General features: G+C 47.7%; 1 protein-coding gene across 1 annotated transcript; it reads right to left on the bottom strand.

The window, feature by feature from the left end:
- Nucleotides 1–9,517: 9,517 nt before the first annotated feature.
- On the bottom strand, nt 9,518–10,072 carry LOC142767015 (uncharacterized). Its single transcript, XM_075868231.1, has one exon. The coding sequence runs from the start codon at nt 10,070–10,072 to the stop codon at nt 9,518–9,520; it is 555 nt and encodes a 184-aa protein (XP_075724346.1).
- Between the last annotated feature and the right edge of the window lie 11,333 nt (nt 10,073–21,405).

Raw genomic sequence — 21,405 nt, 5'->3', positions numbered from 1 at the left:
CATGTATCGCTAACATGTTGTTTAGGCTTGTCACAACGGCCACAGGATTTATTAACGACATGATTTCAACCTCGACCCAGTTGCTGTATGCATCGACCACGATAAGGAATACCTCTCCTTTGACTATGCCCACAAAATGTATGTGCAGACAACTCCAAGGTTGGTCTGGTCTGACCCGAAAGTGAACGGGAGCCTTAGGGTCGTTTTGTCGATTGCTATGACATCATTGGCAGTACCATACATACTCTTCAGTTTGGCGATTCATGTTTGGCCTTCGCACGAGTCGTCTTGCTGCTGCTTTGATAGTGCTCATTCCTAGGTGATTTGAATGCAGGAGTTGGAGCACTCGCTCTCTTGCGGCTCCTAGAAGTATCACGCGATTGCCCCAGAGTGCTCAATCGCGGTGCAATGACAACTCGGTCTTTCTCACGTCGTATGCTGTAAACGTGTTGTTTATTTGTGTCGAAAGCCAACCTCTCAGGATGCAGTACTTTACCTTGGACAAAACGCTGTCTGTTTTGATCAGATTGACGATGTCCGGTGCCTGTAACGGTGAACACCCAACAGCATCCAGTAAAAGCTCTCTCCAGGTAGTTGGGGTTCGTCCTCATCCCCGGGAGCTGGCAGTTGTCTTAGTGCATCGGTGTTGTAGTTGTCCTCAGCTCACCTGTACTCTATGCGATAGTTATGCGCAGACAACAACAAAACACAGCGCAGAATTCTGGACGACAGTACTTCGGATATTCATTTTTCCCGTTAAATAAACCAAAAGCAGGTTGTGATTGTTATCACCATAACTTTCCGCCCAGCAAAAAACTGCTGAAATCTCTTGACACCAAAGGTGACAGCTAGACCGTCTTTGTCAATTTGGTCGCAGTTACGTTCACTTGCGCTATGAGTTCGTGAAGCATAAGCTATGGGTTTCTCGCAGCCGTCAGCAGCTATTTGGGCTAGCACCAACCCCACCCCTGCGGGTGATGCATTACAGCACATCATTAAGGGACGCTCGGTGTCATAAAAAGCAATTACTCCATCGGAGCTAAGCAGCTATTTCAGCTTCTCAAAGCATTGTTGGTGCGAATTTTTCCACTCCCATTCATAGTGCTTGTCAAGGAGCCGGTATAGGGCTCCACCTCTCCAGTCCTGCCTTCGAGAAAAGGGCTGTAGAAGTTCGGTAGACCCCCAAAAGCTTGCAACTCTCTCTTGATAGTGGGCGTTGGCACTTTATGGAGGGCGTCAGTCTTGCTTGGGCCCAGATAGATCCCTGTGTTATAAATCCGGTGTCCCAAGTATTCGATGTTCGTCTTGCTGAATTCAGACTTTCTCTTGTTAACTCTTAACTGCGACCCTGCAGAGATGTCTGCGCAAGCAGGTGTTTGGTGTGTTGCAACACCACAGTCCCGAGCCAACGGGGGGTTTCGACCTCCTCCCACGCTTCGCCGTGTATCGCTTAGCGGTGTCCGGGGAAAAGGGATCAGTCGATGCTAGGTGATTGAAATTTTAAGGCCCCCCGGCAGAGGCAACACACCCCTTTGTCCCCGGCTTCACGTACACGGCAACCCCTGGGCTGACTCACCCAGGAAAAATCGGCAGTCGCCTTTTCCTATCTCTCTCCTTACATCTTCGTCTTTATCTCACACGTTTTATCTGTCTTGTAATCTTCTCTTTTCCGTTTGCCTCCAACTCTCCTGGTGGTGAGCGTTAACCTGCGCAGTTGCCCAACCTTGGGTAGTTATATTTGGTAATAGTGGCGACGCATTGCTGCCGTCTTCAAGTGTTTACTATTCAACCTTATAGCGTCCACTTGCTAGGAGGGTGGTGGGTGGCCACCATCATCGCCGAACTTCAAAAATTATATGGCAAAATCTTTTCCCGCCTTACTTGATCGCCACCAGAAAAGATGGCGCACCGATTAATTTCTTACATTTGTCCAACGCAGAGTCTTTCTCTAAGTACCCATGTGATCCACAGCTAACACGAGACAAAGACAGTCCGAACAATCTCAACATTCCTCGTGTGAAAGCTCTCACTGAGGCAATTGGCCATGGACACAAAGTAACTAAGATGGGATGTGGCGATCTTCTTCTGGAAGTTTGTGACAAGTTGCAATACGAGAAACTGTCAAAACATGTGGATTTTGGAAACATCTCAATGTCAGTAGGGCCACATGGATCCATAGATGCAGTGCGTGGCATCATCTCTTATGACGACCTCCTCGAACTCCCTGAAAGTGAATTCTTCGATGAATGGCAAGACCGAAACGTTGTGAAAGTACAGAAAAACATGATTACGCCAAATAACAAACAAACCCCAACCAAGCACATATCTTTAGGATTGGCAACCTACAACCTCCCTGAATTAATTGAAACTGGCTACTGTAACCTACGTGTGAGACCGAACATCCAAAATCCTCACCGTCGCTTCAAAAGTCAGCGCTTCGGACATGGGTCGCAAAGGTGCACAGGACATGCCACACGTGCCAACTTTGAATCTGAGGAACACGTGTCTGAAAAACGTGGTTCTGAAGCCTTTTGTGCCAACTGTGGAGGAGACCACCCCGCCTACTTAAGCTCACGACTTGTGGAAAAAATAGAAGGAAATTATTGAACTAAAATTCCGATTCAACTTCTCTTTGCAAGAGGCACGCAAACGTTTTTCTCTGCACAAGCCATCTTATCCTTCTTTCGCTGGTGCGGCGCACCGGGGCGCCACGACAAACCTTTCCGCGCGCGTTCGCAAGTGCCTCACAGAGTGTGACCGTGGTCGCGCCATCAGCGCACCCGGCTGGAGCTGCCTGTACTGCTCTGCCCCCTGACAAACAGGGCTGGCATAATTCCGTGTCTGCCGGACTCCGAGCACTGCAAGTGCAGTCAGGCCCGAAACCCCTGCAAACTTGCCTGCTGGGCAGGCACCATCCGCCATCTCGCAAGGGGTGATGCACACAAGGACAGGCGAAGCTTTTGGGAGCACGCGACAAAAAAAAAACCCAATTCACGGGACCCCCAAAAGACCCTGTAACCTAAGACAGCACTTTGTGTACACACAGCACCACACAACACTAAAATGACACAAATACTACAGTGGAACGTCAAAAGACTGCTAAGAAACCTCGATGGTGTTCAGGAACTTTTACACGAAGATTCGCCAAAAGTTGTGTACATACAGGAAACACGCCTGAAGTCCCAAATTTCCGCTATGCTATGTGATATCCTGAAAGGACCAAGATGATGCTGTGGCATCATCTGGTGGCGTGGCTATTATAGTTAGTCAAGGTGTAGCATGTACACATCTACGACTACAAGCACTACTTCAGGCAGTGGCTGTTTGAGTAGTTCTTCTGAACTAACTCGTCACTATCTGCTCTTTTTAGATACCTCCACAGCATCATATCGTAAAACAAGAATTCCGGTCATTGATTGATGAGCTACCAGAACCTTACATGGTCTTTGGAGCCTTTAATTTACATAGCTGTTTATTGGGTGATTCTGGCTGCATCGCACAAGGCTGCCTATTTGAGCAGTTTCTGCTCTCTTCTGGTTCATGTCTGTTGAACCAGAAAAAAAACACTTACTTTCGCCTCGCCAACAAAGCGTACTCATTCATAGACCCCAGCAATGTACCGCAATCACTTCTGCCCTGCTACAGTGGAAAGTAATCAAGAATGCTATTGAAAGTGATCACTTTCCCGTATGTTGGAGCACACCACCATCAAATCAATGCTCTCAACAGGTTCCTAAATGGCTCACGGACAAAGCTAATTAGAAACAGTTCGACGAGATTAACCGCTTAAGTTGGAGTGACACATTCTGTTGGAGTATAGATGCGGTTGTGCCGTACTTTACTGCCTTTTTTACTGACGCTACAGCTCAATGCATCTCAGAAACGTCTGCACTGCCCAAAAAACGACGTGTCCTCTGGTGAATCAATGAGTGCCGAAAAGTGCGCAGGAAACAACGTAAATCATGACTGTTTCTCAGTGCTCTCCCACAGCGGAGAACCTTAAAAACTTTAAGAACATAAAGTCGCAAGGCAGGAGAACACGCCGACAGGCGAGGCAAAATTTGTCAGAAGTTCCTAACAGGCATTACTTCCCATACGCATGAGGGCAAAGTCGGGAACTGAGTCAATAGCATAATTAGGAGACAGGCATATTCACTTCCTCTTGTGAACACCCCAAGTGCCAGCCTAGAAGATAAGGCGAACTCTCTGGGCGAACACTTCCGACGGGTGTCTAGCTCATTGCATTACTCTGAGGCCTTCCAACGCTACAAAAAAGTATGTACAAAAAGCATGTACAAAATATGACGCATATAATAAACTTTTTTGTTTACCTGAATTAATGGCATCGCTTCATTGCTGCAATACGTCCTCCCCAGGCTCCGATCATGTAATATATAAAATGTTAAAGAACCTACCTGCCCAAAGACAAAGCACCCTATGTCCCTCTACAATGCTATATGGTCCACGGGCGATATGACTACTTCTTGGAAAGAGGCTATCGTCATTTCAATTTTGAAAGAAGGCAAGGAGCCATGATGCACGGTGACTTACAGACCCATCGCACTGACCAGTTGCCTATGCAAACTTTTTGAGAAAATGGTAAACTTGCGACTGACGCACTTCCTTGCAGCTAATAGCTTACTTGACCCATACCAGTGTAGGTTTCGAGAGGCCAGGTCAACCACTGACCCCCTTGTCCGTATCGAGGCGCAAATTCGTGATGCTTTCATTCATAAACAATTGTTTCTTTCTGTGTTCCTCGATATGGAGAAGGTCTATGACACTGCGTTGCACTTTGGCATACTCCGAGACTCGTCACACTTAAGTGTGTAGGGTAGAATGTTAACAATAATCGAAAGCTACCTGTCCAACCGGACGTTTCTTGTCCGAGTGGGCACCGCTTTGTCCCGCACGTTTGTCCGAGAAACAGGAGTGCCGCAAAGTGTTCTATTGAGTTGCACACTATGTATAGTCAAAATGAACTCCTTGTGCCTCGCTATCCCACGAAACATGTTCTACTGCACATATGTCGACGATGTACAAGTCGGCTTTAAATAGTGTGACCTCTCAATGTGTCAACATCTGGTTCAGTTAGGTCTGAACAAGATCTTGAAATGGGTCAATGAAAATGGGTTTAAACTTAACGCATGAAAAAGCAGTTTCATCGTATTTTCTAGAAAGAAGGGCCTTCACCCTGACCCTGGCATCGACCTGCATGGATGAGGTCTGCCTGTAAAGACTGAACATAAGTTTCTGGGCACACTAATAGACTAAAAAGTGACCTTCGTACCACACATCAAGCATATCAAAAATGAGAGTCAAGAAACCATGAATATTTTTAACGTGTTATATCGAAATACATGGGGTTGTGACAAGAAGCGCGTGCTGAACTTTTGCAAAAGCCTCATTCGCGCTGGCTTAGACTATTGGGCCGTCGTTTATCAATCTGCAGCACCAAGTGCTTTAAAGATGCTGAATCCTGTGCACCATTTGTGCATCCGGCTTTGTAGGGGCACTTTTCAAGCTAGCCCAATGAAGAGCCTGTATTTGTATTAGAATGAATGGTTGCTCCACATACAGAGATGTTACGTGTATTTTGTGTACTTTCTGACGGTGAAAGCAGACAAGCATTACCCCTATCATCTCACGACTGATGATTTGTCGAATTCTGGTTTGTTCTAGGCCAGTCCTTCATTTAGGCAGCCCTACTCGCTCCGCGTGAGGGGCCTCGCCGAAGAAACAGGCATGTCACTTATCCAACAAAGTTTGATGTCTACCGCTGCATATCTGCCGCAATGGCTTTGGCAGCTCATTGACTGTGATGTCTCTTTCTTAGAAATCACGAAGCACACGCCACTTTCGCACATTCATATATACTTCATCGAACTACAGCATAAATACACATGCCGCGAGTTCTTTACCAATGCCTCAAACACCAACGCTTCAGTGACATGTGCAGCAGTAGGCCAATGCTTTTCAGAGGCCGGCGTTCTCCATCCTGATGCAAGTATTTTTACAGGAGAAAACTATGCAATCCTGGCGGTCGTAAAACACATCAAAAAGACAAAACTAGAAAAAGCGGTAGTATACACAGATTCCCTAAGTGTGGGAGAAGACCTGAAAACTCCTAAAAACTACAGAAACCCCGTTCTAGTGTCGCTCTTCTCACTTTTGCGCACTCTATACTCATCAAAACAGCATGACGTTGTTTTCTGGTTGCCAAAGCACCACGAAATACAAGGAAACGTTCTGGCAAACAAGCTGGCTGCATCCGCTAATGACACCGCTTTCAATGCATCGATACTAATCACTGCACTTGACTTGAAACCTTTTGTAAAAGGGAAGCTCAGGGATCATTGGCAGATCACGTGGGATAGACACACTGGCAATCAACTGCATCCTATTAAACTGTTATTTTATAATTGGCCGCCACTATCAAAATCATGACCCACAGATGTAGTACTTACAAGGCTAAGAACAGGGCACGCACACTATACACATTCATATCTTTTGTCTGCCAGCAATGCACCACTGTGTAAAAGATGTGGAGAACCACTTACTATTCTCCGCATCTTCGTCCAGTGCAATGAGTTAGATACCCTAAGAAAGCACTTTTTACAACCCTGCCGACAGCAGCTCTCCCTACACCCGGGGATGCTCATGGGTAGAAATACGCTTTTTAAACTTCCATCACTTTTTAGGTTTCTAAAACATGTCCATCGTTTTCACCCCATATTTCGAGGTGATCCGTGGCTCGACCACTGTACAGAGGGCGCGGCTGCGATGGCCCTCTCCACCATCATTGTCATTATTGCACCTCCATGCGTTTTATGTCACCACCATATTTTTATTATTTTTTAGTTTTAACCAGCCTCACAACGTAAAATTTTAGGTCCCTTTACAGCCGCGCAACACTATCAGTGTTCATATTCTGTTCACATTACTTTATTAACGCAGCACTGCTTTTCTCTCATCATTGTTCATGGCGCTCTTTGACCATAACATGACCGTTGCATCAATGAACACTATTATTCATCATCAACCCTGAACTGCTCTTTTTGTAAGCGTAGCAATACAGCATTAAGTCTTTCTGCATGCGTAACGCCCGAAAATGAGAATATCATCAAGATAAGCCTTAACGCCAGGGATGCTTGCCAACAATGCGTCGATTACTCGTTGGAACACCCACGGCGCGACAGAAATTCCAGATGGCAGCCGCCTGACCTAGTACAACCCATTGGTTGTGTTAACTTTCAGTACTTTGGCTGGCACATCAACGAGGCTAAGCTGTTGATAAGATTGAGCTAGGTCGAGCTTAGTAAATATCTTGCTTGACCCGAGAGTCGATAGTAAATGTGCGGCAGTAATAAAACGATACCCCCTGGGTTTATCGGCATTGTTTACTGTGCTGCGGTAATCACCACAAAGTCGTAACGTAAAATGAGTAACTGTATAAAGTGAACAATATGGTTGTGAACTGGATAAGCGAGTATTTAAATTTAGGGAGGCAAAATGTTATCATCAATGGTAAGTCATCCCGAGAAGTTTATGTGTCCTCTGGAGAGCTTCAGGGGTCAGTCTTGGGTCCACTACTGTTCTTCATCTACATAAACGACATTTTTTCCGGTATTTTATCACATATCAAATTATTTGCCGACGACTGTGTTTCGTACAGACTCATACCTAGCTCCCATGATTGCACTACTCTTGAAAACGATCTTGACACAGTTTCTGAGTGATGTGGAAAGTGGCGTATGTTCAATAACGCAAAAAAAGCAGTGCATATGTGTTTCTCTAGAAAAAAGGCACAACATGACTCACTTTAAACTGTAAAGTCAACCAGGCTGCGAACAGTTTGTGAAGCATCTCGGTGCCTATTTTACACTGGACCTTTCCTGGAGCCGTCACATCGATCATGTCAGAAGTAAAGCAGGACGTGTGTTAGGTTTCCTGCGAAAAACGCAAGTAAGTTACCACTTGAGGCCAAGAATCAACTATATATGACTAACATTCGATCAGTCTTAGATTACGCTTGAGCTGTGTGGGATACGTGGAAGGCATGTGATGTGTGCAATTTAGAAAGGATTCAAAACATGGTTGTTAGGTTTGCCTGCTTTGATTTTACCAGAAATTTCACTGTTTTAAAAGCAAAAAAAAACTTGGTTGGGGACTTCTCGACAAGTGAAGGTAATATCTGAGGTTGAAACTTTTACACAACATATTTCACAGCTGTAGAGGTCTCGACCCCTCACGATACTTTTGCAAACCAGACTAAGTTTCACAGCGACTAGTTCATGCCAACCACATAAGAGAAATTAGCTGCCGCACTGACGCATTTAAAATGTCATTTTTTCCCCAGGGCAATAGCGCCGTGGAATAGGTTGCCTTCTGAAGTAGCAGAGGTTACTTCAATTGAAGAGTATTCAAGATTACTTCACGGTCTAGAGTAGCGTACTCGCGAGGATGTCTAGGGAAGAGGCGGTACTGTGAAGCTCCTTTGTATTGTCTACTCCCACGTGCCGCTATGTATAGTTGACAATGAATTGCGTTATTATTGTGTCATAGATGTGTGAGTATCTGTATTCAGTGCTAAAATTTCGTATTCTCCCCCCCCCCCCGGTAATGCCCTCGGGCGCTGTGAGTACTATGGTAAATAAATAAATAAATAAATAAAATACTGTCTTTTTTCCTTGCTATCACTAGCGGAGTTGTCCAGTTGGGCAACTCGACTGGTTCCAAGACTCCTTGTCACCAAGCGGTCCGATTCTTTGGCCACATCGTCCTTCAGTGCTAGTGGTACTGGATGACTCTTCAGGAACGTTGGTCTGTCGCCGTCTTTCAGTACGATGTGCACTGGTGGTCCATTAAAGCCAAGAAGGTAACTGCGAAATACTTCAGAAACATGTTAAGTCACGTATTCAACATTCATGTGCTGAAGTCCATGTAGCCTAATGCCCAATGGCCCAAACCACTTCCGCCCAAAGCAAACTGTCACCTCTTCTCTTCACTATCAACAAAGACAGTTTTGCCCTGCGGCCCTTGAATTTCACTGCAACACTTACGCGACCAACTACGGGCGAAGTTTCCTTTGACCAGTATACAAGCGTTGAGTACATTGCTTTCTCGCGAATGATCGAAAGATGTCATCACTGACAATTCATCACAAGGCTCTAGAATCAATTTTCATGGGTACAGTCTGCTCCTAAATCTGTACGTCTACCATCTATTTTTCTTTTTGCTCAACCACTTGAACAGAAAATAATTCAGTGATTTCGTAAGCGCCCTTGCTTTTCCCATCTTTTTTCTTCGGCTCCTCGAAAGTCTTTCTTTCAAACTTTCTAACTTCGTATTTTGAACCAAAGGCTTTTGCTGCATGTCCAGTTTTTCTGCACTTGAAACATTCCGCCTTTCTGAAACGGCATAAATGTGGAGCGTGCTTACTTTTTCAGCGCTAACAACTGGAACCTTCTGCCCTGGTTTCTTGTTTCATGCGATTGGCTTGAATTAGGCCCTGGCTCTATTTTGTCTCGTCTCGTCCCTGGTTGTGTATATCTGGCCGCTGTTGCGCTGTAGCTTCAGCTGTCACGTCCATGCCGTACGCGACCTGGAACGTGAGGTTCTGCTCGGCAAGAAGTCTTTCCGTCACTGCTTCATTTTCGATGCCGCACACGAAACGATCCCGCATCAAGATGTTTAACGGTAACTGCTTGTCACCGAACCCGCAGTCTTCGGTTAGCTTCCGCAGAGCGGTAACGTTGTCTGACACTGATTTATCAGCAGCCTGGTTTCTTCTGTAGAACCTAAACCTTGCGTGCAGCTCGGATGGCGGCGGGTGCAGGTGCTTGCGAACAGCCGTCTTGATTTCGTCGTAGCTTGTCGTGGTTGGTCTTACCGGCTTCACCAGGGTTACGAAGAGCCTGTACTCTGCTTCGCCGCAACAACTTAAAACGTCTATTTTCTGCTCATCCATTGTTATCTTATTCGCGAAGCAAAACAATTCCAACCACTCGACGTACTCATTCCAAGACGCGTCCGTGCTAAGACGATACTCGCCGATTTTGCCGATGGCCATCCCGCCTTCTTCGACGGCGGCCTCGCCAGGCCGGTCCGCCTCGTCGCGAATGAAGTTAAGCAGTCGGACGCTCCGCTGGGAAATTTCACCTTCACAGGTCAGGTCAGGCACAATCTCTTTTATGCTTTTACTGTGCTGAGAGTAAATCTCTGGAGCAATTCTTTTTGACATGCCCAAGATTTAAAAGTCAAAGGGGAAGACTACTAGAAGAACCCCTACGAAAGTTGGACTTAAACTTGTCACACCCGGCGATTCTTTCATTTGGCGCAATAACATTTGGTTTTAGCCACAGCAGCCTCTTCAACGCTGTTACAGATGTTTTTTTTGTTTAATAGGTCATTCTTCTATTTCTTTATTCTTACAAGTTTAATTTAAAATCTATATTACCTAATGAATTCTAGTCTTTCTTTCAAGAAGTGAATAAGTTTAATAAGCAAGGCACCGTCCGATTTAAGGCTTATACCCCTGAGTGGGTTGCGCACAAGTGTTGAGGAACCAACCAACCAATGATGCTGCGCCTGCTTCTTTAATGCCACGTAGCGGGTGCATAACAAATTCGAAAAGCTTTCATGCATTAAGTGCCTTAAGTACCCACTAGAAACAGAAGATCGCTATCGCATTCGCCTCCTAAAAGCGAAGCTTTTGGGTCCCGAACTTTATGCTTCGTTATTGGTTAGAAGCGCTGCCGCAAACAAGTCAGTGAAGTGTACAAAAACATTCATGCTGCAATGGTTCTTTTCAGAGTAGCTTGGCGGTTTGTGTAAATGAGAAAATTATTGGCAAATTTCAGGAAAGGTTAAGGTAATGAGTTGGGCATGCCAGTAAATGTTCGCTCAGAAGTGCGCCTAAAACACAAAAAAAGAAAGAAAGAAATAGAATGTATTCTTTCTCATTGTTTGGCGACGTCCTCGTGTTCCTATGTGGTGCGTTTTCAAGCTCCGGTTTTAATTATTTACATATGTTCACACCAAGCAGGTTTAAAACAATTGCTTTTTAAATCTTCTTGGTTCACACTCACGGCTACCATAAGATAAAAAAATTCTCCCACCTTCCCGAGGCGAATTGTGAGGAAATGTGAATGCATTGCATAGTGTCCATAACGGTGTTTCGCACGTGAGAACCCAGCAATAGAATAATAATGTATTCTATTTTTCTTACACCGTGAAGCCATTTGCGTCGTTCACCGCGCGTGGCGTTTTTTTTTCACGAGAATGGCGTTATGCGTTTCCAGCTCTAGTTTCTAGAATGCTTGGTTAAAAATACAAGTAAGTGAACAAAAGAAACAGACAATGTTGTCAGCTGGCGTTAGCGTTTCACAGCAGCGCTCAAGCACACATTTCCGGATGTTCTTATGAGGCACTCAGCTAGCGAACGCTGAAGAATGAGGGAGAGAGATTGATTGATTGATTGGTATGCGGTGTTTAACGTCCCAAAACCACTGTATGATTATGAGAGACACCGTGGTGGAGAGCTCCGGAAATTCGGACCACCTGGGGCTCTTTAAGGTATGCCCAAATCTCAGCACACGGGCCTACAGCATTTCCGCCTCCATCGGAAATGCAGCCACCGCCGCCGGGATTTGATCCCGTGACATGCGGGTCATGAGCCGAGTACCTTAGCCACTAGACCACTACGGTGGTGCGTGAGAGAGAGAGAATAAACGTTTCTTTGTACTGTAGGTAACTAAAGTGAGTAGGGCCCTTCGCCCAGAACTCCACTGGCTATAGCAACTCGCCGAGCCTGGTCCAGGGTCGCCAAGTGAGGCGTGAGCGGACGGGAGAGTGGGGCGCAGGTATAAAGAACTAGATCGGGGTAGTGGGATGAGGGCGGTCGTCCCGGGGAGGCCGTTCGCACGGAAACCACTAGGCGGCGCTGTGGCACCTTTCTCCTGAAGCGCCGCTGTGGGCGCTAGTTTGCCGCACTTTAAAATGACGAGTGCGATATGTTTTACGTTAACGCTAGACTCCTTATTGCATAAATGGTACGCCGAGTCAACAAAATGAGAATAAATAGTTTGGTCTTGGAAGCTCCAAGACGTGAATTGCTATGCACAAGCCTGTCAAAAACTTCTTTTTAGAATTGTGCGTGGTTACTCATACAGACTGGATGCGGCCCTGCACAGCTGATTCCGTCGACGAAAAAAGAAAAAAGAGAGACAGAGACAGATAAACGATTGAAAAAAAAATGGATCAAATCATTTTAATTAACGCGAAGGCACTTTTGCTCAACTATATGTGCGAACACAAATCCAGGCTTCTAGGTCGTTTGGTTGCGCTTTGCTCTCTGTTCAAGCGCAGATATACGAAATGCACATATACCAAATTCCTTATCAGTTGACGTGAATGGATGACGAAGGTAAATGACACGTCTAAACGTGATAACCATGACATGAAAGTCACGTACGGCATCATTTACCTCCACCTCCTATTGTTGTGCTGATTTTGAAGTGACATCTAAAGCTTCCACGATCGTGCTCCGCATAACAGTGATTCCCACAGTACGTGGGATCTTCCATTTCTTTTAGTGAAGGTAAGGCCCGGACACGTTTTTAAGTCACGGAGTTACCCACTCGCCTTGGATATGCAGGGTCAGTGTGAAGAGTGAGGCCCAGCGTGGACGCAAGTTCTGCTAGTTTGCACCAAGGCTTTTCATCACGCACATACCCCCAGAGTGTGCTGTGAGCGTTGAAAATGCCCACGATCACAAGGGGATCCCTGCCCACAGCCTTCATGGCACGGCTGAAAAGTGTTGCGAAAGAAACTTTTAAGTTTTAGAGAACAGTAGATGTTGAGTATGTGTAATGGTGCATCTCGTTTTTTTAGCGGAAGGAGGGTGACCATCGCATAGAAATATTAAGTATCAAGTTCCAAATCCACTTGGTTGGCTGTATAATTTTTGTGCACGAATATACAGGAACAGGGGTAGTGCTGGAACGTGGAATAATCTGGAAGGCTAGCACCGTTCCGTGGCTCCTGGAGGGCAACCACAGCGGGAAGTAAAGCAAGCTTCGACAAGAAAAGCCGGAAGTGAGCCTGCTTGGTGTGGGAACAGAATCCCCCGCTATTTCATCGAGTAACTTGATTGGGGGTTGGCTGAAACGTAACACCAAAAGCGTCTAGCTTGAGGGTTGCCCACCATGGCTATTCAAGTTAAAAAGCAGTAGTAGGGACGCAGCTGCGGAGCCAGCACTTGCGGCGAGAGTGGCGTCCTCAATTCCTGTAAGCGTGCAGCTGTCATCTTCATCTACATCATTTTCTATGGCACGACGCGGGGTTTTGGGACAGCAGCCAGACACGTCTTTATTCAGACCACCTGATCATCGTACGCTATGCGATGACTGTGCTTGGCGATGATTGTGGGGATTGTTTCGGTCATTTTGGCAATAGCAGAGGTCATGCCAAGGCATTAGGACGGGCGTCCATGTAGGCCTCTCGACGAGCCTCAAGTGCAGCTTCCGCGCTCAGTGCTGCCGCCAGGGCCGTGGACACTCTCGATGGCCTCAGTTGCGGGTGAGGAGGAACTGGCTAGCTCTTTCGATTTGGATTCTTGGAGCGCTACTTTTGTAGCAACATCTAAATTTCGCCCTCGAGAGCTGCTATCTTGGTTTGCTCGGCAGTGCGTGCCACAAGGGGGTAAGGAGGGGAGGCCTTGCCCGTACCGCTCACCTGCGTTCTGTGTTTTGCAACATTGGCCCAGGTCCAGGTCTCGTCATGTTGTGGCGTCCTCGACAGTTTTCTGTTATCGCCTTTGGTGGTGGCTGCGTCAGCGGCCACTTGCCGGCGTTGCCAGCAGATGGTGCCGGCTTCGCAGCGTTGTCGTTGTCCCGGCTCGGTGGCTTACCGGAGAGGGCCAGATGGCGGCTCTTCTTAAGCGCTGCCAATTTAATTTTCGTCCCACCCTTGGCGATCACCTTTTAGGTACGGAATTTCACCGCGCACTCTCGCGAATTTGTACATACTGAGCACCACAGAACACACTCGGGAGTGGCCCGCACCTCCTCCACAAGCGGAGTTTCTTGACCGCAGAGTCCGAGAGTGTTGGGGGGCGTGTTGGGACATGCATACGCTCGATGACCGACGAACCCAAACAAGCCACAGGCTGGAATAGTCCGGTAGTATTTTCGCAGCAAAATAAGCATGTTCTCATATTGCACAAAACACGGTTTCACATTCCCGGTGAAGTGAACCCGAGCCTTGTTAGAGCATCTGAATTTCCTGACCTCGACGATGGTGCCTGCTCTCCATGGCACCTGCTCTCGAAGCGATTCAGTGGCGTCTGAGTTGCTGACGACGATGGCGCCATGGCACACACCGCGGCCGTCTTGTCAGAGGTATTCATGGAGCGAGATCACCCCACGCTCAGTGTTCACCTAAAATACCCCGAGAAGCAAATCCGCCGCTGCCGAGTTTGAGGTGTGTATCAAGGAGAGGTTTTGTTCACGAGACGGCAAAACCGTGACAATGTCGCCAACTCGGGTCTGAGGTAGGCCGTAAAGGCAGCTTCGTAGCAGTTTTTCGGGAAGGCTTGGTGCAGTGACACATGTTCGCGTGGCTTGAGCACGACCACGAAGTCGTCTGGGCCTAGTTTTGGGGATTGGGCGAGACCTCCAGTTCGTAATAGCCTTGCCTTTGCCTCCTGCAGCGCGCAATTCTGGAGGCTGCGTCTGGCCGGCCGGTGTTCCGGAGGCCGAGATGGCGTTGTATTTGCTTGAACGGGAGCGCAACACGCTACCACTTCATTAAGCGATTGATTCCGAAAACTCGGAACAGTGGAGTTGTCATCTTCAGAGGATAGAACTGAAGTCCAGGTCTTGCCTTCGGGATTGTAACCCGGAGGTGAGACGCGGTGGCTGCCACCCTACCTCGGATGGCTGGTGCGACGCCGTCGGCATTCCAGGCCACCAGGTACCGGCGTCTTAATTCCAACGGGGTCCACATAGTTCGCTGCGCCGATGGACGTCGCGCTTGGCAAAATGCAGATGATGGAGCAGTGACTCCAGTCGAAAATCGACGGAGCCGATGCGCCGCACGTCTTGCTTCGTCGCGCGCTCGCAGCGCCTCCCTTCCTTGAAGTCCGGATAATTCACTGTTTATCAAATTAAGGCCCGTATTCACAAACGCTCCTTCACTCAAGGGCTCCCCTAGACTTGACGAAGTCAAGGCGGAGCGTGCTCCTCCACTCAAGGAGCCGCTGCATTTCATGAACGCTCCTCCACACTCCCTTCGCCAAGGGAGGCCTCAAAAATGCTCCCTCCACTTGAGTGAACTGCATGGGCGGAGAAAAGCGCCTAAAAACGAGAGTATTCACAATCGTGGTTAAGAAATGCCTATCTTTGTATAATAAATGAACGCTTTTCTTGTTCATTCTTTTTTTATAAATTGACATTACAGCAAAATACATGCATTTAGAGTGGTACCATTGTTTCCCTAAGCATTGAGCCGGTAGAGTTAGCGTAACCCCCGCTTCTTGTCTGGGAACAGTTGCGCCCAGGCAGCAGCTGATGGCGTTTCGTCTGCTGCTGAACGTTTCTAGGTGCTTAGTTTCTAGTGTGTGTCTATTGATTGCAGTTTATATTTACAGTAGTGTTTGAGTGGGTGTTTGAGACCCTGTTTCGCCGGGGTGACTAACGAACTACGTGAGTGATGACAAAAAGCAGAACATATGGTTTGTTGCTTTGTTTACTTTCGCTTTGCTGGGAGCCTTCTGCTCATTAGTGTAGCCACCAAACGTGTAACGCGGTGGAGTGAGTAATTTCTACTTTATATCACAATATATTGGTGTGCTTTTAGAATTCACCTCCGACAAAGATTACTTGTACGTGAATTTGTTTTCGCTGCGGGAGTACGTGAACAGTTCCTGATTTCAGGGGACTGTGCTATGTTCATTTTTCTTATTTACTGCGAATTTCAACGTGGCACTTTCGTAGTTGTTCCTCTGCATGTAATAGAAATTTTGAAACACAATGCTCGCAACTTCAATTCAAGGTTACACCAGAGTAGCGTTGATTTGATTGTTATGTGGGATTTAACATCCCATAACCACCATTTGATTATGAGAGACGCAAGGTAGCGTTAAAAAGTAGGCACGGTACACACGTAGCTGAGCGTTTGAATTAGACTGCTATGCAAATTAAGAGAAGCGATCGTGTGCCTTTCTTCAACTACTGGCGAAAACATCATTTAAAGTTGTTTTTTTTTCTTCAATTAGCAGTATATTGCCGCGACAGGTTGGCCACGTTCAAGTAGCCCACCGCAATCATCGTGGCAAGAGCACAAACAAGACCCGGCTGGCATGCGCCACGCGTTCGTGCGCTCCAACAACGAGGAAGAGGAAGATAGTTGGATCTGTGCCACTCGGCTACTCGGACTTGATGACCATAGTCTGTAGAATCGTGGGCACAAGTTCGCCCTAATAAATACGCTTGTTTTTTAACCTGTCGGCCTCAGCATCGCTACAATTCTGGTGGAGTTGCTGGGTTATGAATCGAAGCCCCGCGAGCTCAAGACAGCGTAGCCCCGACGACCAGTGTATCAACCCCGTGGAAGTGACTCCTGTACACCAGAGGGCAAGCCGCCGTCTTCGAGGTGACTCACCTGAGTTCGGTCCTCTTCACTTCACACCAAGGGGAATTCAAACGATGGATGCCACCAATATGACGACCCAGGTAACACCGGCACAAGTGTTCATTAGCCAACCGCACCAGCCGCCAGTATTCCACGGCTACTCCTACGAGGATGTTGAAGATTGGTTAGACCTGTTCGAGAGAGTGGCGAGCTTGATTGGATGGGACGAAAGAGAGAAGCTGCGTCGCGTATACTTCGTCCTGGAAGACTTCGCAAAGACATGGTTTGAGAACCATGAAACCTCGTTGTCTACCTGGGAGGTATTTCGTCCACAAGCGGTGGCTACGTTCGCGAACATAGACCGGAAAGAAAAGGCGGAGGCTGCTCTTCAATCGAAGAACCAGCTCACGAACGAGAGTGCTACTATGTACATTGAGGACACGGTCGGTCTGCTCAAGCGAGCGGATTACAACATGGCTGAGGATAAGAAGGTGCGCCATTTGATGCGCGGAGTGAAGCAAGAGCTGTTCGCCGTTCTCGTCCGCAACGCTCCAAGCACAGCTGCTGAGTTTTACTCGGAAGCGACAGCCATCGAAAAAACACTGGAACAGCGGGCTCGGCAGTACAACCGGAATCTTAACTGCGCATCTCCACAGGTATTCTCCGGAGGCGTGCGAAACGACGTTGAAGCCCTGCGAGAGCGCATTAGATCAGTTGTTAGAGAAGAACTGAGCGGACTGCAAATGCCCCAGACTCCAACTGCACTATCCGTTACGGACGTTGTTCGTGACGAACTGAGGCAGGTGATACGAGAGCCAGAGCGTGAGCTGCAGCCGGTTCGACCTATCCGAACATACTCTGAGGTTGTCAGACAACCCACGGTACACAGCAATGCAGCAGTTGCGATGGCGACGACTCCTCTCCCACCTGCGGCACGCAGCGCACCTCGTTCACGGGAACCAACAGCTACCTGTCTGCCCCCAGGAGCACGTAGCACACATCACTATGTGGAGCGTAGGCCCAGGAAAAGTAACGTCTGGCGTGATCACGAGCGCAGGCCTCTGTGTTTTCATTGTGGGGAAGCGGGTTATCTGTACATATTCGGTCCTTACCGACAGGCTGGATTAAGAGGCTTCCCGTCGTATGCACCGTGCCCCCGAAACGGCGAACGACCGGCGGAGATTGAGGAGTACTTGTCTACGCGCCAGAACTCGCCAACTCTACGCCAACACCGGTCACGGTCACCATCGCCTATGCGCTACCGCTCCTCCAGCCCACGTAGACCTTCAAGGCAGCCTGGTCATTGCTCTCCAAGTCCACTCCCGGAAAACTGAAGCAAGCGACCTGTGGAGGTGAGGCCGCTGATAACGTAGGTTACGAAGATCCTCTAATATGGTTTGAGGGTGATGACGGTGTATTTCCGGTAGATGGGTGCAGCAACAAAAACGTTACTTCAGATTGGCGGTTGAGAATGGAAGGATGGGAGTTGAATGCCTTAGTCGACACTGGTGCTGATTATTCAGTGATAAGTCACAAGATGGTGAAAAAGCTAAACAAAGTTGTGACACAATGCAGTGGATCGCAGATATGCACGGCAGGCGGTCACATTATTACGCCCCTTGGCAGATAAACTGCAAGACTTGAAATACGGGCCTTTATTTACGTGGCCGATTTCATTGTGCTACCAGAATGTTCAAGGGAACTCATTATAGGAATGGATTTTTTGCGAGCTAATGGCGCCGTAATTAACCTGCGTAGATCCAGCGTGTCGTTTTCGACTGAACGAGCTATACCTGTGGAGGAATCTAAGGAACGACGCCTAACCGCTCTACGCGTTGTTCATGATGATGCAACTGTGCCGCCACGCTGCAGTATAATGGTGCTCGTAGAAAATGATGCATTGTACAACCGCGAAGGCATAGCGGATAGAAATGTAGGGCTGTTTTTGAACAAAGGTGTCTGCGTAGCTAGGGGTCTTGTTCATTTGACGAAAGGCCGTGCAGATGTCCTCCTCACAAATTTCTCCAATGAACTTCAACACATCGCTCAAGGCACGGCTATTGCCTATTTACACGACTTCTGTATGGTGACTGAACTACGCAGCTTAACGACATCAACCACTCGACCAGTGACCTGCAACATCGACACATCCGTGACCGTCAATCAGAGCCTTCCGGACAGTCAAAAGAAACAGATTTACGCCTTGGTAAAAGAATTCTCTGATTGCTTTTCAAGTGCCTCGAAGGTCCAGCGCACGTCAATCACGAAACACAGAATTATAACGCAAGACGACACGAGGCCTATATGCCAGCATCCATATCAAGTGTCACAGAAAGAACGGGAAATTATCAAGAAGCAAGGGGAGGAGATGCTTTCGGATGATGTCATCCATCCTTCGAATAGTCCATGGGCGTCCCCCGTAGTGCTCCTTAAGAAGAAAGACAACACACTTAGATTCTGTGTCGTCTACAGAAAACTGAACAGTGTAACTAAACGAGATGTCTACCCCTTGCCACGTATCGACGATACACTAGATCGGTTGCGATCCGCATAGTTTTTCTCCTCCTTAGATCTGAAAAGCGGATATTGGCAAATAGAGGTAGACAAGCGGGACCGTGAAAAAATTCGTAACACCAGATGGCCTCTACGAATTTAAAGCGCTTCCATTCGGCCTCTGTTTCGCACCAGCAACGTTCCAGCGAATGATGGACACTGTCCTTGCCGGATTGAAATGGCAGTCATGCCTAGTGTATTTGGATGACGTGGTGGTATTCTCTGCAACGTTTGACAAACATCTAGAGTGACTACGCACAGTATTGGAAGCCATCCGGTCAGCAAAATTGGCAATCGAACCCGAAAACTGCCACTTCGGCTTCAAAGAGCTGCGATTCCTTGGACATGTCATTAGTTTCGATGGTGTTCGTCCTGATCCCGAAAAGATAGCCGCTGTTCAGAGGTTTTCTACACCCAGAGACAAAAAGTCAGTGCGTCGATTTTTGGGTTTTTGTACCTACTATAGGCGATTTGTTGAAAATTTCTCGAATATTGTGGATTCTCTTACGAAACTGACGAAAGACGACGTGCCCTTCACATGGGAAAGCGAACAACAGAAAGCTTTTGACGAATTAAGAAAACGACTACAGTGTTCACCAATACTTGCCCATTTTGATGAGACAGCCGACACTGAAGTTCATACCGATGCCAGCAATGTCGGCCTCGGCGCCATCCTTGTCCAGTGGCAAAATGGTCAAGAGAAAGTGTTAGCCTATGCCAGCCGCAAACTATCAAAAGCTGAGGCTAACTACTCTGCAACTGAAAAAGAGTGCCTCGCAGTCATCTGGGCAATAAACAAGTTTCGACCCTACCTTTATGGTAGACCGTTCAGAGCTGTCAGTGACCACCATGCTCTATGCTGGCTGGCAAATCTCAAGGACCCGTCAGGTCGACTAGCAAGATGGAGCCTCAGGCTGCAGGAGTATGACATTACGGTCGTGTACAAATCTGGAAGGTAGCACAGTGATGCCGACTGCCTGTCACGCTCTCCCGTCGATCAAAGTGTACCTGAAGAGGAAGACTTCCCGTTTCTAGGCGCTGTCGACGCATCCGAAATAGCTCAACTACAACGAGATGACCCGGATTTGCTGGCGCTTATACAACACCTGCAGGGCCTCGACGTTCAAGTCCCTCGCATATTCTACAGAGGGCTCTCCGCGTTCTGCCTTCGAGGAAGTGTCCTTTACAGGAGGAACTTCGAACCTAATGGTGAAACGTTTTTACTAGTCGTGCCTACCGCTATGCAGGAGGAAATTCTGCACGCATGCCACGACGAGCCAACATCTGGACACATGGGTGTGAGCCGAACATTCGCCAGGATTCGCCTGAAATACTTTTGGCCTAAGTTGCTCGCATCAGTGCAGCGCTACGTGAAAACTTGTCGTCAATGTCAGCGGCGGAAAACTCCACCCGTAAAACCAGTCGGCCTTCTCCAGCCAATAGACCCTCCAGATGCCCCATTCCAACAAGTCGGCATGGACTTCCTAGGACCTTTCCCGACATCGTGTGCAGGCAAGAAATGGATAGTCGTAGCCACAGACTATCTGACCCGTTATGCTGAGACTGACTCTCTGTACAGTGCGACAGCTGCCGAAGTCGCCAAGTTCTTTGTGAACAACATAGTGCTCAGACATGGTGCGCCCATCGTCGTTATTATGGATCGCGGCACCCCATTTACTGCAGACCTAATGCAATGCCTGATGCGCATGACAAATACCGATCACAGAAGAACAACGGCGTATCACCCTCAGTCAAATGGCTTAACCGAACGCCTCAACCGAACTCTGACCGACATGCTATCAATGTATGTCGATGTTGAACAAAAACAGTGGGATGAAATATTACCCTACGTAACATTCGCATATAATACAGCCGTTCAAGAAACAACCCACAATGCTCCTTTCGAACTAGTGTTCGGCCGAAGAGTGACCACCCCGCTGGATGCCATGTTACCACTACAGGACGAAAGCAGCTATCCACCTGACTTAGATGACCTCTTGCAAAGGGCCGAAGAAGCACGGTAAATGGCAAGATACCGAATAGGCCACCAACAGCACGTCGATTCTAGTCGGTACAACAAGCGACGCAGTGACGCACTTTATCATCCCGGTGACAAAGTGTGGATATGGATACCAGTGCGCCGCCGCGGACTCTCTGAAAAGCTTCTTTGCCGATACTTCGGCCCTTATGAAGTACTCAACCGTATCAGCAACGTCA

The sequence above is a fragment of the Rhipicephalus microplus genome, chromosome 7 (assembly GCF_043290135.1).
Source record: "Rhipicephalus microplus isolate Deutch F79 chromosome 7, USDA_Rmic, whole genome shotgun sequence".
Classification (NCBI taxonomy): domain Eukaryota; kingdom Metazoa; phylum Arthropoda; class Arachnida; order Ixodida; family Ixodidae; genus Rhipicephalus; species Rhipicephalus microplus.
The sequence above is the reverse complement of the archived record's forward strand: the minus strand, read 5'-3'. Positions and strand labels throughout refer to the sequence as shown.

Coding starts and splice junctions, on each gene's coding strand:
- LOC142767015 (XM_075868231.1), bottom strand. CDS start 10,072: ATGGCCATCGGCAAAATCGGCGAGTATCGTCTTAGCACGGACGCGTCT.